At 36.8% G+C, this 19,836-nt stretch overlaps 1 protein-coding gene across 7 annotated transcripts in view; it reads left to right on the plus strand.

Annotated features, from left to right (window-relative positions):
* Positions 1–19,836, plus strand: part of LOC143247840 (homeobox protein extradenticle-like) — a 137,544-nt gene that overhangs the window by 12,664 nt on the left and 105,044 nt on the right. Inside the window, exon 1 of one of the 7 annotated variants that reach the window (XM_076496375.1) lies at positions 32–299. The exons of the other annotated variants lie outside the window; for them this stretch is intronic. Coding sequence (XP_076352490.1) covers positions 257–299 — 43 coding nt within the window. The 5' untranslated portion in view covers positions 32–256. Of the gene's footprint in view, positions 1–31; positions 300–19,836 lie in introns of those variants that run through there. 7 annotated transcript variants of the gene reach the window in all.

The raw sequence follows: 19,836 nt of genomic DNA on the forward strand, positions 1-19,836 counted from the left end.
TGGCCTTGGCAGCTGGTCTGGTTTGTGCATGCGTGTTTGCCCTCCCCTTCCTGCAAGCAATGCTTGATCGCTGTACACGTCGTGTTCGAGATGGTGAAACTAGCAAGACTCCTGGGATTCTAGCCTCGTTCTAGGACAACTGTAACGGCTAATGACGTAGAGATTGGTTCATCTAATGTTTCTAAACAACAACATCTTGAAGTGGCAACAACATTGAGAATCGGCACAAAAATAAAGGATGTAAAGAAGTGATGAAATGGACATTATGAAGATGAGAAAGATGATGGATGGTTGGACAGGTAAGAATCCAGACATAAAAACTCATAATAACCAAGAAAACAGAAGAAGAACAAAATATTAAAATAATGAATATCATGAAGGGAATCAGAAGTGATAAATGACTTTGATTAGAACAGATATTAGATAGTCACTGACGTCAGAGTATAGCCACTTGTAGTTAGGTCGAATCCCTGTTGCATCTCGACCACTGAGAATAGAGGGTGAGTTTTTGTTGTTTTCAAACACATGCACTAAAGACATTTTCCCAGGGATAGTTTGATGTCGCAATGCGTATACGCCACATGTAAGGCTACTGTGTATACAGTAGGACACTACCTACCACTGTATAGCTTGTTGTAGTCAGTTCATACAGTCAGGACACTACCTACTACCGTATAGACTGTTGTAGTCAGTTCATACAGTCAGGACACTACCTACCACTGTATAGATTGTTGTAGTTAGTTCATACAGTCAGGACACTACCTACCACTGTATAGATTGTTGTAGTCAGTTCATACAGTCAGGACACTACCTAACACTTTATAGACTGTTGTAGTCAGTTCATATAGTCAGGACACTATCTACCACCGTATAGACTGATGTAGTCAGTTCATACAGTCAGGACACTACCTAACACTTTATAGACTGTTGTAGTCAGTTCATATAGTCAGGACACTACGTTGCCTTAGCTTTGCTTAAAGAAAACGAACAAGTACATGTAATGTAACGTATGTAATGAGCACTACCTTACACTACATGTAATGAGCACTACCTTACACTGTACATGTAATGAGCACTACCTTACACTACATGTAATGAGCACTACCTTACACTACATGTAATGAGCACTACCTTACACTACATGTAATGAGCACTACCTTACACTGTACATGTAATGAGCACTACCTTACACTGTACATGTAATGAGCACTACCTTACACTGTACATGTAATGAGCACTACCTTACACTACGTGTAATGAGCACTACCTACACTACATGTAATGGAGCACTACCTACGCTGTGCATGTAATGAGCACTACCTTACGCTGTACATGTAATGAGCACTACTTACGCCGTGCATGTAATGAGCACTACCTTACGCTGTTGCATGTAATGAGCGCTACTGTACACTGTACATGTAATGAGCACTACCTTACACTACATGTAATGAGCACTACCTTACACTGTACATGTAATGAGCACTACCTGCACACTGTACATGTAATGAGCACTTACTACCTTACACTGTACATGTAATGAGCACTACCTTACACGCTGTACATGTAATGAGCACACCTACCACACTGTACATGTAATGAGCACTACCTTACACTGTACATGTAATGAGCACTACCTTACACTACATGTAATGAGCACTACCTTACACTGTACATGTGATGGAGCACTACCATTACGCTACATGTAATGAGCACTACCTTTACACTGTGCATGTAATGAGCACGCACCTTACACTACATGTAATGAGCACTACCTTACGCTACATGTAATGAGCACTACTGTACACTACATGTAATGAGCACTACCTTACACTGTACATGTAATGAGTTGCTACTATTACACTGTACATGTAATGAGCACTACCTTACACTACATGTAATGAGCACTACTTCTACACTGTACATGTAATGAGCACTGCCTTACACGCTACATGTAATGATGCACTACCTTACACTGTACATGTAATGAGCACGCCTTACACTGTGCATGTAATGAGCACTACCTTACACTGTACATGTAATGAGCACTACCTTACACTGTACATGTAATGAGCACTACCTTACACTGTACATGTAATGAGCACTACCTTACACTGTACATGTAATGAGCACTACCTTACACTACATGTAATGAGCACTACCTCACACTACATGTAATGAGCACTACCTTACACTACATGTAATGAGCACTACCTACGCTACATGTAATGAGCACTGCACCTACACTGTACATGTAATGAGCACTACCTTACACTACATGTAATGAGCACTACCTTACACTGTACATGTAATGAGCACTACCTTACACTACATGTAATGAGCACGCACCTACACTGTACATGTAATGGAGCACTACCTTACACTGTACATGTAATGAGCACTACCTTACACCGTACATGTAATGAGCACTTACCTTACACTACATGTAATGAGCACTACCTTACACTGCATGTAATGAGGACCACTACCCACCTGGTACATGTAATGAGCACTACCTTACACTGTACATGTAATGAGCACTACCTTACACTGTACATGTAATGAGCACTACCTTACGCTGTACGTGTAATGAGCACTACCTTACACTACATGTAATGAGGACACTACCTTACACTGTACATGTAATGAGCACTACCTTACACTGTACATGTAATGAGCACTACCTTACACTGTGTACATGTAATGAGCACTACCTTACACTGTACATGTAATGAGCACTACCTTACACTGTACATGTAATGAGCACTACCTTACACTGTACATGTAATGAGCACTACCTTACACTGTACATGTAATGAGCACTACCTTACACTGTACATGTAATGAGCACTACCTTACACTGTACATGTAATGAGCACTACCTTACACTACATGTAATGAGCACTACCTTACACTGTACATGTAATGAGCACTACCTTACACTACATGTAATGAGCACTACCTTACACTGTACATGTAATGAGCACTACCTTACACTACATGTAATGAGCACTGCCTTACACTACATGTAATGAGCACTACCTTACACTGCATGTAATGAGCACTACCTTACACTGCTACGTGTAATGAGCACTACCTTACACTGCATGTAATGAGCACTACTGCTAATACACTTCGTGTGTAATGAGCACTACCTTACACTACATGTAATGAGCACTACCTTACACTGTACATGTAATGAGCACTACCTTACACTACATGTAATGAGCACTACCTTACACTACATGTAATGAGCACTACCTTACACTGTACATGTAATGAGCACTACCTTACACTACATGTAATGAGCACTACCTTACACTGTACATGTAATGAGCACTACCTTACACTGTACATGTAATGAGCACTACCTTACACTGTACATGTAATGAGCACTACCTTACACTGTACATGTAATGAGCACTACCTTACACTACATGTAATGAGACACTACCTACACCTGTACATGTAATGAGCACCACCTTACACTACATGTAATGAGCACTACCTTACACTGTACATGTAATGAGCACCTACCTTACACTGTACATGTAATGAGCACTACCTACACTGTACATGTAATGAGCACTACCTACACTACATGTAATGAGCACTACCTTACACTACATGTAATGAGCACTACCTTACACTACATGTAATGAGCACTACCTTACACTACATGTAATGAGCACTACCTTACACTACATGTAATGAGCACTACCTTACACTGTACATGTAATGAGCACTACCTTACACTGTACATGTAATGAGCACTACCTTTACACTGTACATGTAATGAGCACTACCCTTACACTGTACATGTAATGAGCACTACCTTACACTGTACATGTAATGAGCACTACCTTACACCACATGTAATGAGCACTTCACCTACACTACATGTAATGAGCACTACCTTACACTGTACATGTAATGAGCACTACCTTACACTGTACATGTAATGATGCACTACCTTACGCTGTAATGTAATGAGCACTGCACCTACACTACATGTAATGAGCACTACCTACACTGTACATGTAATGAGCACTACCTTACACTGCGTGTAATGAGCACCACCTACACCGCTGTACGTGTAATGAGCACTACCTACACTGTACGTGTAATGAGCACTACCTTACACTGTACATGTAATGAGCACTACCTTACACTGTACATGTAATGAGCACTACCTTACACTGTGCGTGTAATGAGCACTACCTTACACTGTGCGTGTAATGAGCACTACCTTACACTGTGCGTGTAATGAGCACTACCTTACACTGTGCGTGTAATGAACACTACCTTACACTACATGTAATGAGCACTACCTTACACTGTACGTGTAATGAGCACTACCTTACACTGTACGTGTAATGAGCACTACCTTACACTGTACGTGTAATGAGCACTACCTTACACTACATGTAATGAGCACTACCTTACACTACATGTAATGAGCACTACCTTACACTGTACATGTAATGAGCACTACCTTACACTGTACATGTAATGTAACGTATGTAACGATATATTATTTAGGCTAACTCTTGAAGCTGTTCTAAAAATATTCCTTTTCTCATTTGTAGAAATTCGTTTGTAAAAAATACTGTATTGTATGTGGTCTTGTAGTCAATCAGCTGTTACTTTAAGGACATATGACGCTAAATGACGATTTTTGATTTCGTACGGTGGACATGGCGCAAATAGGCCGTCGTGTAATTTTGCGTTTAAAACAACGTTGTTTTACATATCTATCTCTTTTTAGAACATTCAGTTCAGTTCTATTGTAGTCTTGGTTTCACTCAGTTTCGTTTGGTTTGCTTTTTGAATTTCTCGCAAAGCTACACGAGGGCTATCTGCGCTAGTGTGACACTAGAGGGAAGGCAGTTAGTCATTACCACCGATTCTTTATCATGTTGTTATTGTTTAGTTTTCCGCATAAATATTTTTAGCCTTGCGAACAGTACTATTAAGGAAAAAAGAAAATGATATGATTGGATGTACTTTATCAACTCGTCGGTTTTAATTAAACCTAACGATTTTATAGACAGACAGTACAAATCGTATATGTATAGTGGTAACTGGCTTTTGAAGGTGCTGGTTTGTAAGATAGATTTTGTTCGTTTTAGAGCAGAGTCACCTTTGGTTATATTCTATATCCACCCAGATTGAAGCGTTACACGTGCGCGAATGTATTGTAGTCTCACTGGGATATACTGTAGGTCTGCTGTAACGAATGCTTCTAACTTTATGACGTCACTAAAGGCAACAAACCAGGTTCTTAAACGTATATAATTGCTGTCATGATCGTACAAGAGCAACGTTATTGGTTTGTCAAGTTCTGGGAAAGTCTCGTTTTCTCTCACTACCTTAACTTGTTCTTACTGAAGTTTACTTGACATAAATAAGACTACTATTTATTAGTATTTTGTATATATGCTTCCTGTAGATCTGTGTAGCTATCCAGAATATCTACTGTCTCATAATGTAGCTACTCTGCCACCCCTCCATTCTATGGAAGATAACAATTTAAGGAAGAAAAATAAAACGTAGCGCCATCTAGTGTTACCTTTTTTTTTTAGGAAAGACCAGCTTAGTTGTTTTATTGTACAATGGTGGCAATAGATAATGTGCACGCGACGTCTGTAATGATGGACAATCTCCATAACAATGTCGTGCTTGCGTGACACAATGGTCGTCACTTACTTGATGGGGGTAAGGTTACTCAGGTGGTTCTATAAAGAAAAACGAAATGTTATATTGACAACGTGTTGTTAAGATTCGTGTCATTTTCAAGGCACGGTTTGATTATAGCAGTTACTAGTTTATTTATTCTTGATGCATATTAAATACCTGGTACTAAAAACCGTGGAATTAATGACGTTGTAGGGGTACTTCTAAATTAAAAATATTATTACGAATGAATAAAAATATAGAAAATGCGAGTAAAATGTGTTAAATGTGGATTTGAACAGAATTATGTAACTTCAAGAAATAATAGATGTATCTTAGTTATGGAAAATACGAGTGTTCTACACACCAGTGGTTGTTTTCATGTTGGCATCTTGTCAGAGACTATCTATTTCGTAAGATACAGGTTAGCTCTGTTCAACCAATTTTATGTTCTTATTTTAAAAATGGAGTTTGGTGAATACAGATCGGCTTTGTTGAACTAATTATATTTTATGAATGGAGTTTTGTGAACAAAAGCAGGCTCTGAATATCCAATTATATTATCTTCACTTATCAGTGTGGCTTGATAAGTACAAACCTAACGTGTAAGATACCTGCTGTTCTCAATCTTTTCAACACTAGGGGTCGCTGCCTCCCTGAACTTTCGCGAACTGTTAAAGTTCCAGGACTCCAACAAGCCACCAAGATTTACATATAAATATCATGTCAGTTTTTGTTAGTTTTCGTGTAATCCCACAGAGGTCGTTGATACAGTGAAACAGACGATATACAGTTTGTAAATATAAAACGTAGGGTTAATGTTAACGACATGTTCATAGCAATAGGATGTGATACAGTTTGTTTGTATATTCATTCCATATTTCTTTATGATTCGCTAGTTCATGTGTTTCTTATTGGTCAAAACAATAGTTCAACTGAAGTAGATGTGAACTAGTTATATATAATTCTGCCACATCGCAAAATTAGACGAAGATGGGTGATAACAGAGCATGGCTGTAATAAGGTGAGAATATAAAACCAAAAGACACACCGTTTATATGTTTAAGTGCTTGTGTTAGTATTTAGTGTTATTCCGTATTCTTTCAGTCGGAGGTTTAGTTTGATAATGTAAGATTTAGTAAAGTATTACAGCACGTATTTAATGTATATTTTGATGACTTTTTAGGAACTCTAGAGGGAAGAATTGTACCGATAAAGAATGGTACGTGAGAGCTGAGGTAGAACCCACTCAACATTTAGAGAAAGGGCGTGTCTCTATCTGTCAGTCATATAATTTTGTTAACATGTATTGCAGTCGGTACTGAAATTTTATATTTCGATATGTGATTAATATTTTTACATTATTTTGTGGCCTCGTAGATTTGTTTTGCTACTGTAATACAACTGAAGCAGGTTTAATAGAAACTATTAACTCTTCTTTCGACGATAGAGGGTTGAATATATTGTATTAAAACAACTTTGAATAAGCAAGCACGTGACAACCACAACCAACATGAAGTCGCAGTGGAACAGATTGTATCAAACTACATTTTGCCATTCTTTTGAACAAGGGAAGTGAGATGTTACTGGAAACTTCATACACTCAGACAATGTGTGTAGATCGGGGAAATACAATTTCCAAGAGAGGGATATCCCTTTTACTTAATGGTTTTAAGGAAAAAAAAAAAAAAGGAATATGGGTCAATTTGGGGTCATATGGGTAATTCAGGAAGAAACATGAAAGAATTGTACACCAATGGTAATAAGCAAAGTGCAGCATTTTGTAACAGGGGAGAATCATCGAGCACAAAGGTCAGTCGTAAAGGTCGTTTGAGTGATCCAAGCAACAGCATATAGTACAATGGAGGAATACTCCCATCTTGAAAATTAACTAAATTAACAAAATATGTGTGCTTAACTGTCGTACATGAAGCACGTGGAAAATGAGACGAGTATTCATGCAATTTCGTACGCTGGACACACCGTGTGTGTTTTTCTGAACTATCGCGCTGTGTAAAATGGTCCTCGGAAACCTTCGTTCCCGTAGACTATAATGATTATGGAAACATTGCAGGGAGGAGGGGTGTGCTTTGAACGTGACAATATTACGTCGAAGTCTTTTACATTGGAATCTACATTGCAGGAGTATCGTCAAAATGCACGGTCTTCAGGTGGAGTAGGACAGGACGTGGTGAAATAGATTACAACCAAATAGTGAGGTGCCTAAATTAATAGAATATTACCAACTTACGTCATCGTTTAAACATCAGACACAGCGTTTGAGAAGGCCAGAAGCTAAGTTGTTGCAGAAAGTTGGAATAAGAGCATGATATGTGATAGTAATAAAGGAGTTCTGATATACCTGTATAAAACCAAATACTTATCTTTGTTTGTATACACCAACAGGGAGGTGTTGAACATGGTAAACTAACAGATTCGTATTCTTATTGTCGGGAGTTTACGATATCTTTCAATCTTCCTTGCATGTTATTTCCGATCCTAGCTCCCCCTGTTGGATGCATTATGAACAATACCTTCCGACGAGCTACATAATTCTGCTTACTATTATTAAACATTGTTGTTATCTTATCAGAGCAACATAAGTCAGTGAGTAGCATGTTAGATATTTCACGTGTTTGTCAGAAGGTGTTACATCACAGCAGCGTGGTTAAATGATTGTTACGAGAGATATTTCACACGCAAGCCACGAGGTGGCTCATAACAACACCACGATTAAGTGAATGTCACGTTAGATACTTGCCGACAGGTAGAGGGTTGGGACTATAGTGGTCCGTAAAGCCCACCGTGAACACTTCACAGGACCTCATCTCTTCTGACAAAATTGTCTAGTCTGTTTAGCACCCGATGGCTCAGTGGCAAGTTTGAGGTCTTACAACTCTCAAAATCTGTTTTCGATACCTGTGGGCACAACACAAATAGCTCATTGTGTAGCTATGCGCTTAACAACAAAATAAACCGTTTATTCACAAATCTGTCTGTGTATCCACGACTTTCATGGGCTACGGCACAATAAGGGTGAAGATAACACCAGTATTACGACTACTTCCGGTAATCACTGTTGAAACGTCACGACTACTACCGGTAATCACTGTTGAAACGTCACGACTACTACTGTTAAATACATTTCATTCTTGGTAAACTTTAGTTTTCGACTTACAGCCGTTTTTCTGGTAACAAAAAACAACTTGTATTTAATAATACAACATGTCGTTGCTTTCGGTAAGTTTACACAACGTTAAAACCTGGGGTTCGATATCCTGCGGTAGACATGATACAGGTGGCGCATTGCGTAGTTTTGTCGGGGAAGTCTACAACGATAAATTCAGAGGCCCGATACCCCTGACGGTCACAGCAGGTAGGTCGATGTGCGTTTGATATAACACGCAGGTAGTTTTTACGCTAAACAACAACTTTAATTGATTGTTCTGAATGTTAGTGTTGTTCATTATGTTGATATATAGTTTGCATAAAGTTAGTAACAAAGAAACCTGTTGTTTGTTGTTATTTTCAGTGGTTACCAATGTGAGACCTGGCGTGCAGTCAGTATGCAACAACTGTGCACACGGTGCACGAAGCGTATAAAAGATCACTGTAATATGCAATATTCTTCAGGTATTTATTACAAGAAAAAACAACTTACAAACTAGCACCAGTTACCATTCATTTCCCATCATTGGTTCATTTCTGTTTTATACGAATCAGGTTTTTGGCGATTTACGATGTGACCTGAAGGTACTTTACGACTCTTAACGTGGGGTCAGAGACGCCACCAAATTAGGACAGCAGGTATGGCAGTTTTAAAAGGTTCTTATTCGATACTGGAAGAACAAATATGTCATGGTGAAATGTCTTGCTGGTTCTACTCCTTTGTTCTACAGCTAATCACGTGGCTCTTCTAGTTTTGTCTTTTTCACAATGTAGTTTTACTGTCACTAAATGTACCATTTTGTCCCTAACTGTCGCACGTATTACCGCTAGTACCTTTATCAGTGTTTGTTTTTGTTCTAACTTTTTCATATCAAATTACTACACTTGATCTTCTGCGGACCAGCGGTTCGAACCTTGGTTTTGCGACGATTTGTGACTACACGTTTTTTTTCTCTTCATTCTACCTGTTGAATCTTTATAAAATAGAGGAGCTAGAACAGATAGTGTGAAAACATTTAATAGTAAAACGCTACACGCGTAGGTGATAACATTAAATGTTAAGCGGTGCACACGTAGTGACATCTTTTGGTTTTAAATGGAAATAAAGCCAATCGCATGTACCCAGTAGATATATTTAATTTTAGTAAATATTTTTGCAACGAATTTCTTTATTATCTTCTATAATGATAAATCATATTAATTTTCTATATTATTTTCTTTGCACGAGCTTTTACGTGGTTTTAGTCATTCCAAATTGCGTGTCTAACTTTTCTACTTTTATTTAAGCCTAGCGCATTGATTCTTAGTGTATTTACGCATGCGCGCATACAGGCGCACTTGAGATATGAGGCGTAACGCGTTGAACAGTAAAGTATTTGGCAATGTGAAAAAAAAAGGCCTACAAGAGGCCGTGCTAAAATAATTTATCTGCACTTATCTTTCTGTCCGTTGCATATTTCTTAATTGTGTGTTTTTAATTTTTTAACACAAATAAATTATGTTTTTCAACTCTTAGTAAAAAAATCCAAGTTCTTTGAGGCCTGATGGCAGGCGATATTCCTGTAAAAACCAACAAAAAACAGATAGCTAGCGATACTGGACATAAGCGATTTGACGATCCACTTTCTACAATTTACTGAGAAAGATAATATAAACCACAACTCTGTATGTGTGGGAGAACATAACTAGTTAATCTGGCACAATTAACCAGTTGTATCATATATTTAGTGTTTTAAAAGAAGTACCCGACGATTGCGTTATACATGTTTGTGTGTTATTGTTAGAGTTCAGTTGTAGTTAGCACACATGGCATGACAAAATTTGAAAAACGAACTAGTAAGCGAACTAGACAGATACTGTATACACGATGAGGATAGACCTAAACACCTTTCCTCAGTAAATATATATTTTCAAATAAAACAAAAAGGTCACCTATAAACTAGACTCCACATTAGTTTAGGGATTAGCTGATGAACATTGAAAAGGATTTACGTAAATATTTTATGGTTAATACATATCTAATGAAAGTGCAAATTATTATGGGACTATTAAGAGAAATGATATATTTACACCAAGTGTATGTGTAGTTAGTTGATATATTTACACCAAGTGTATGTGTAGATAGTTGATATATTTACACCAAGTGTATGTGTAGATAGTTGATATATTTACACCAAGTGTATGTGTAGATAGTTGATATATTTACACCAAGTGTATGTGTAGATAGTTGATATATTTACACCAAGTGTATGTGTAGATAGTTGATATATTTACACCAAGTGTATGTGTAGATAGTGCATGGACATTAATTACACTGATAGCGGCCTGAGTAAGTGCGGGTTACTCCGGTTCTAGTGTAAAATTGATAAATACACTTGACAGTCGCTAAAACCAAGAGGAAAAAGTCGACAAGTTAACCTGTACTTGTACAAACACAAATAACCATAAGAGAGAGAGAGTTCTTAGATGTCCGGGTTCATCTTGTTATCTTCGAAGCTTCATCAAATGTTACCGTTCACAGATCCGGTTTTTTTAAAGATCGTTGTATATTTATTTACTGGCTTCCATTCACATATCCGTTTTGTTTTGTTTTTAATAAAGATCGTTGTATATTTATTTACTGGTTGCCGTTCACAGATCCGTTTTGTTTTAAAGATATAGATCGTTGTGTATTTATTTACTGGTGGCCGTTCACAGATCCGTTTTGTTTTAAAGATATAGATCGTTGTGTATTTATTTACTAGTGACCGTTCACAGATCCGTTTTGTTTTAAAGATATAGATCGTTGTGTATTTATTTACTGGTGGCCGTTCACAGATCCATTTCTTTTTTAAAGATCGTTGTGTATATATTTACTGGTTGCCGTTCACAGATCCGTTTCTTTTTTTAATGATCGTTGTGTATATATTTACTGGTTGCCGTTCATAGATCCGTTTTTTTTTTAAAGATCGTTGTGTATATATTTACTGGTTGCCGTTCACAGATCCGTTTTTTTTTTAAAGATCGTTGTGTATATATTTACTGGTTGCCGTTCACAGATCCTGTTTTTTTTTTTAAAGATCGTTGTGTATATATTTACTGGTAGTTATTCACAGATCCTGTTTTTTTTAAAGATCGTTGTGTATGTATTTACTTGTTGCCGTTCACAGATCCGTTTTTTTTTTTAAAGATCGTTGTGTATGTATTTACTTGTTGCCGTTCACAGATTCGTTTTTTTTTTTAAAGATCGTTGTGTATGTATTTACTGGTTCCCGTTCACAGATCCTGTTTTTTTAAAAAGATCGTTGTGTATATATTTACTGATTGCCGTTCACAGATCCTGTTTTTTTTAAACGATCGTTGTGTATATATTTACTGGTTGCCGTTCACAGATCCTGTTTTTTTTTTTAAAAAAGATAGTTGTGTATATATTTACTGGTTGCCGTTCACAGATCCTGTTTTTTTTTTTTAAAAAGATAGTTGTGTATATATTTACTGGTTGCCGTTCACAGATCCTGTTTTTTTAAAGATCGTTGTGTATATATTTACTGGCTGCCGTTCACAGATCCTGTTTTTTTTTTTTTTAAAGATCGTTGTGTATATATTTACTGGTTGCCGTTCACAGATCCTGTTTTTTTTTAAAGATCGTTGTGTAAATATTTACTGGTTGCCGTTCACAGATCCGTTTATTTTAAAGATCGTTGTGTATATATTTACTGGTTGCCGTTCACAGATCCGTTTTTTTTTAAAGATCGTTGTGTATATATTTACTGGTTGCCGTTCACAGATCCTGTTTTTTTAAAGATCGTTGTGTATATATTTACTGGTTGCCGTTCACAGATCCATTTCTTTTTTAAAGATCGTTGTGTATATATTTACTGGTTGCCGTTCACAGATCCGTTTCTTTTTTTAATGATCGTTGTGTATATATTTACTGGTTGCCGTTCATAGATCCGTTTTTTTTTTAAAGATCGTTGTGTATATATTTACTGGTTGCCGTTCACAGATCCGTTTTTTTTAAAGATCGTTGTGTATATATTTACTGGTTGCCGTTCACAGATCCTGTTTTTTTTTTAAAGATCGTTGTGTATATATTTACTGGTAGTTATTCACAGATCCTGTTTTTTTTAAAGATCGTTGTGTATGTATTTACTTGTTGCCGTTCACAGATCCGTTTTTTTTTTAAAGATCGTTGTGTATGTATTTACTGGTTCCCGTTCACAGATCCTGTTTTTTTAAAAAGATCGTTGTGTATATATTTACTGATTGCCGTTCACAGATCCTGTTTTTTTTAAACGATCGTTGTGTATATATTTACTGGTTGCCGTTCACAGATCCTGTTTTTTTTTTTAAAAAGATAGTTGTGTATATATTTACTGGTTGCCGTTCACAGATCCTGTTTTTTTTTTTAAAAAGATAGTTGTGTATATATTTACTGGTTGCCGTTCACAGATCCTGTTTTTTTTAAAGATCGTTGTGTATATATTTACTGGTTGCCGTTCACAGATCCTGTTTTTTTAAAGATCGTTGTGTATATATTTACTGGCTGCCGTTCACAGATCCTGTTTTTTTTTTTTTTAAAGATCGTTGTGTATATATTTACTGGTTGCCGTTCACAGATCCTGTTTTTTTTAAAGATCGTTGTGTATATATTTACTGGTTGCCGTTCACAGATCCGTTTTTTTTTTAAAGATCGTTGTGTATATATTTACTGGTTGCCGTTCACAGATCCTGTTTTTTTTAAAGATCGTTGTGTATATATTTACTGGTTGCCGTTCACAGATCCTGTTTTTTTTAAAGATCGTTGTGTATATATTTACTGGTTGCCGTTCACAGATCCTGTTTTTTTAAAAACATTATTCTGTACTTGTTGAACGCTTCAAACCACTTTTAAAAGTTTCTTATTTGTAAAGCATGAGGAAACAGAATGATTTATGAGTAATTCTTGTTAGTAGATTCTGTTCTCTTTCAGTCCACTTGACCACCCACTCACCACTTGACCACCCACTCGCCCATCTCTCCTGTGTACTGTAGTTACGATGCCCTGTGGAACAACGAATGTGTAGAACCTTTCATGTATATGTGACGTCATACTTGTTAGAGAAGATGAAATTCCTCCTCTGACCTTCGCGACCTCTGGTGTGAGATAACAGCGTTTCCAATTAGAAAATAAAGCCACCCTTTGTTGTGTGTTAAGTAGCGCATGTGTATCCGCTGTTATTGTGCTAAAATGCATCATCGTAAAGAGAGCAAGTGTCGGAAATGGTGGCCTATTCGTCATATGACGTCATATTATGTTAGTTTTAATAGCTTGCTAAGAACGTGGTTTTCTGTCCATCTGTTTTACTGATGCTTGTCTCATTAGGTGCTGCTATTGTCAACATTTAATATATATATTATTAAAACACAAATAACCTCCATGGTTATAAAATATATATATATTTACTATGTTCTTAAAAAGACAAAGTTAGTATCATATAATGATTTCTAGATGTTTCAATGTTTCTGTAATGTCCTGTCGTTCGCTTTCCTGTAAATTGTGTTTGGGTTTCGAATGGTAACAAGAAAATAACCTTTATTTTAAGACTTGTAGATGAGTTTTGTATGTTGATTGATTGCGACACCAGGGGGTTGCTGTTTTCATATTGGTGTATTCCCATACCACGCATAAATATGGGTCTCGTGTCAGATTTCGTGATTGTGTTATCACGTTTGTTGAACTAACAAAACCTACTGGACTTCGTCAGTGTAAAGAACCTCACACCATCCCGGTTCTGGTTCCTGTATATATTATCTTTCTCTGTGTGTTTTCCTTCGTTCGCTCCGTTTCAAGAAAGCCTTACCATACGGAAGAAGTTGTCTGGAAAGTATCAGTACGATTCTAGCCCCCCCCCCCCAACCCCACTGGATAAAGAAGAGTGGGTAAGGGGTGAACTATACATCACGTGATGTCAAGTCTAATATCTCTGGTGTCGAGAGTTAACTAATTAAAAGGTTTCAGTGACGACACACGTTGCGTTTGTGGATGCACGTGTGCCACACCGTGGTGACAAACCCCTTATTTCACATTACTCTTGTCATCATATTAGCCTGGGGGACAGTGGTGCCCCCACAGTCGGTCTGTTTAGATCAGTTTCTACCTTCGTTTTAGTCAGAAAAATGAAAGAATTGAACGAAGAGACTTACAAGTGAAGAGAGATTTTTATATGCTATATCATTATATGACTTATATCTATTCATATATATTTGTCTGCCTGTATTCCTATCTAATTATATATATATATATGTTTATTATTTGTATCGTTTGAAAACCAATAAAAATGTTTATGTGACCTTGCGTCTAAACTTTATAATCAGTTCTTGTTTGTATCTATCTATGTATATGATGTATTCTCACTGCACCGCTCCTCTATACAGTATTAAATTAGATATATTAACTACTGGCTTCATCTTTGCTTCTCTCTTTTTATGTAGGTCATGGAAAGAAGTCTCATAATTATCTGTGTGTGTTAAAAGATAAAAATTGTACGCTTGTGCAGTTTTTGTCTGTTTTGTTTTATCTCGTTTAACTGGTCAGGCTGAATTAACGTGACCATTATACGTTGTGCACGTGCGAGGAAAGTAACTGGGTTCCTCCAGTTTTCCTACTTTGAACAGACGGTCGATAAACATTATGTAGTTAAACGTATAATCAGAATCATGGGTTCGAGTCTCACCCGGTTCCCGTTGTTACTTTTTCAGGGTGATGTCTGCTGTTGCCTCTAGACTTGTTGCAATACGTAATATTGTAATTGTAATGATAAAGTTATAAAAAAGAAAAGTTTAGTAGAATTGTTATATTTTATCATAAATTATATACAAATAACATTGTCTGTATTTATATAGTTTACATAACAAGTTATTTTGAATTCTGAGCTCATTGTATTGTTATATAAATACACCGACTGATAGACGGTGTATCCCCACCGCAGTGTTGGTCCTACTTCATTAGTCACCTTCAAAACCTAGAATACATTATAATCCTGCGTTGCAACTTGTACCTTAGGATCCTTTTGTAAAAATACGCAGCGTATTTTATTTCAGGTTAATGTGTTTTGTATACGGCTTAAACATTTATGGTTGTAATATATATATGTGTGTGTTTTTGTTGTATCGTTGTCTGTATTTTTCTTTTCTGTGGTGAAATGAATTGTTTTTAGTCCCCAGGTGATAAGATTGAAGATAGAGAAAAATCAAAGTTGATTGATTGGTAGAGCCACATTGCGGGGAAGTTTGATAACAGAGCCACAAATTTGTTGTAAAATAATCAATATTTATAAAAGCCAAGTGTCAGTCACGCGGTCACGCTCGATTTCTCTGAATTTCTCCTGTTACGTAAGTCCAGTTTCGCTTTTACTCCTATAATACTTTCTCCTTTGATTGTCCGTTCACATATTAGTAAAATGTAATCGCTAACGTAGGTATAATCAGCTCCTAAATTTTGTCATCTTTTCTTCTATATAAAAACCTGTAAAGTAAGCACGTGTGTGGCACACATCATTATGACGTCAAACTATGTAGGATACGAATAGGAAAGCAGGGAAAATTCTCGTGATGGAGGACACGGAAGTGCATGCGTACCCTATCACTGCCTGTGGAAAATAAGTAAAAAAAATAGAGCAAGTCTATGCTTGTGAATTATTAATAAAAATAATTTGTTGGAACAAACTGAAGATATGATCCGGAGAAACCAAGATGACCTTTCTTCTTCAGAAGAAGGTGTGTGTGTGTGTGTGTGTAATCTCTTGGTCAACGTATGTGTTAACATTTTATCCAAAGACACTATTATGTAGCATGTTTACTTAGTCATATCTAGTGGTTTCACAATCAGTAGGTACATCGTTCTGGGGTAATAGTTTTCTTTCTTTTCTTATTTCTCTACGGAATAAATTTGGCTTTCAGTTATTTCTAACAAGCTTTACACTAGTAATAATTTTGTAAATATAACAGTACTGTCTGTTGTATGTTCATGTGACTACTTACAACAGTACTGTCTGTTGTATGTGTGACTACTTATAACAGTACTGACTACTTATAACAGTACTGTCTGTTGTATGTCCGTGTGACTACTTATAACAGTACTGTACTGTCTGTTGTATGTCCGTGTGACTACTTATAACTTATGTGACTACTTATAACAGTACTGTCTGTTATAACAGTACTGTCTGTTGTATGTCCGTGTGACTACTTATAACAGTACTGTCTGTTGTATGTCCGTGTGACTACTTATAACAGTACTGTCTGTTGTATGTTCATGTGACTACTTATAACAGTACTGTCTGTTGTATGTCCGTGTGACTACTTATAACAGTACTGTCTGTTGTATGTCCGTGTGACTACTTATAACAGTACTGTCTGTTGTATGTCCGTGTGACTACTTATAACAGTACTGTCTGTTGTACTGTCTGTTGTATACTTATAACAGTACTGTCTGTTGTATGTCCGTGTGACTACTTATAACAGTACTGTCTGTTGTATGTCCGTGTGACTACTTATAACAGTACTGTCTGTTGTATGTCCGTGTGACTACTTATAACAGTACTGTCTGTTGTATGTCCGTGTGACTACTTATAACACAGTACTGTCTGTTGTATGTTCGTGTGACTACTTATAACAGTACTGTCTGTTGTATGTTCGTGTGACTACTTATAACAGTACTGTCTGTTGTATGTCCATGTGACTACTTACAACAGTACTGTCTGTTGTATGTCCGTGTGACTACTTACAACAGTACTGTCTGTTGTATGTTCATGTGACTACTTACAACAGTACTGTCTGTTGTATGTTCATGTGACTACTTATAACAGTACTGTCTGTTGTATGTCCGTGTGACTACTTACAACAGTACTGTCTGTTGTATGTTCATGTGACTACTGTCTGTTGTACTGTCTGTTGTGACTACTTACACTACTTACAATGTACTGTCTGTTGTATGTTCATGTGACTACTTATAACAGTACTGTCTGTTGTGTGTCCGTGTGACTACTTACAACAGTACTGTCTGTTATGTTCATGTGACTACTTATAACAGTACCATGTGACTATGTTCGTGTGAAAAACACAACAGTACTGTCTGTTGTATGTTCATGTGACTACTTATATACGGTACAGTACTGTCTGTTACTGTCTGTTCATATGTCTACTTATAACTACTTATCTGTTGTATGTTCATGTGACTACTTACTGTCTGTTGTGTGTCTGTGTGACTACTTCATGTGACTACTTATACAACAGTACTGTCTGTTGTATGTTCATGTATGACTACTTATAACAGTACTGTCTGTTGTATGTCCGTATGACTACTTATAACAGTACTGTCTGTTGTATGTTCATGTGACTACTTATAACAGTACTGTCTGTTGTATGTCCGTGTGACTACTTACAACAGTACTGTCTGTTATGTTCATGTGACTACTTATAACAGTACTGTCTGTTATGTTCATGTGACTACTTAAAACAGTACTGTCTGTTGTATGTTCATGTGACTACTTATAACAGTACTGTCTGTTGTATGTTCATGTGACTACTTATAACAGTACTGTCTGTTGTATGTTCATGTGACTACTTACAACAGTACTGTCTGTTGTACGTTCATGTGACTACTTACAACAGTACTGTCTGTTGTATGTTCATGTGACTGTACTGTCTGTTGTATGTCCGTATGACTACTTATAACAGTACTGTCTGTTGTATGTCCGTATGACTACTTATAACAGTACTGTCTGTTGTATGTCCGTATGACTACTTATAACAGTACTGTCTGTTGTACGTCCGTGTGACTACTTATAAATATAACAGTACTGTCTGTTGTATCTCCGTGTGACTACTTATAACAGTACTGTCTGTTGTGTGTCCGTGTGACTACTTATAACTACTGTCTGTTGTATGTGTCCGTGTGACTACTTATAACTACTGTCTGTTGTAACCGAGTGACTCTGTTATAACAGTCCGTGTCTGTACTATGTCCGGTTGACTACTTATAACAGTACTGTCTGTTGTGTGTCCGTGTGACTACTTATAACAGTACTGTCTGTTGTGTGTCCGTTGTGACTACTTATAACAGTACTGTCTGTTGTATGTTCAGTGACTACTGTCTGTTGTACTGTCTCTTGTATGTATGACTACTTATAACAGTACTGTCTGTTGTATGTCCGTACTTATAACTTATAACAGTACTGTCTGTTGTATGTCCGTATGACTACTTATAACAGTACTGTCTGTTGTATGTCCGTGTGACTTATACTTATAACAGTACTGTCTGTTGTACGTCCGTGTGACTACTTATAAATATAACAGTACTGTCTGTTGTACGTCCGTGTGACTACTTATAAATATAACAGTACTGTCTGTTGTACGTCCGTGTGACTACTTATAAATATAACAGTACTGTCTGTTGTATCTCCGTGTGACTACTTATAACAGTACTGTCTGTTGTGTGTCCGTGTGACTACTTACAACAGTACTGTCTGTTATGTTCATGTGACTACTTAAAACAGTACTGTCTGTTGTATGTTCATGTGACTACTTATAACAGTACTGTCTGTTGTATGTTCATGTGACTACTTATAACAGTACTGTCTGTTGTATGTTCATGTGACTACTTATAACAGTACTGTCTGTTGTATGTTCATGTGACTACTTACAACAGTACTGTCTGTTGTACGTTCATGTGACTACTTACAACAGTACTGTCTGTTGTACGTTCATGTGACTACTTATAACAGTACTGTCTGTTGTATGTCCGTATGACTACTTATAACAGTACTGTCTGTTGTATGTCCGTATGACTACTTATAACAGTACTGTCTGTTGTATGTCCGTATGATAACAGTAACAGTACTGTCTGTTGTACGTCCGTGTGACTACTTATAAATATAACAGTACTGTCTGTTGTATCTCCGTGTGACTACTTATAACTAGTACTGTCTGTTGTTGTGTGTCCGTGTGACTACTTATAACAGTACTGTCTGTTGTATC

The sequence above is a fragment of the Tachypleus tridentatus genome, chromosome 3, assembly GCF_004210375.1.
Source record: "Tachypleus tridentatus isolate NWPU-2018 chromosome 3, ASM421037v1, whole genome shotgun sequence".
Lineage (NCBI taxonomy): Eukaryota > Metazoa > Arthropoda > Merostomata > Xiphosura > Limulidae > Tachypleus > Tachypleus tridentatus.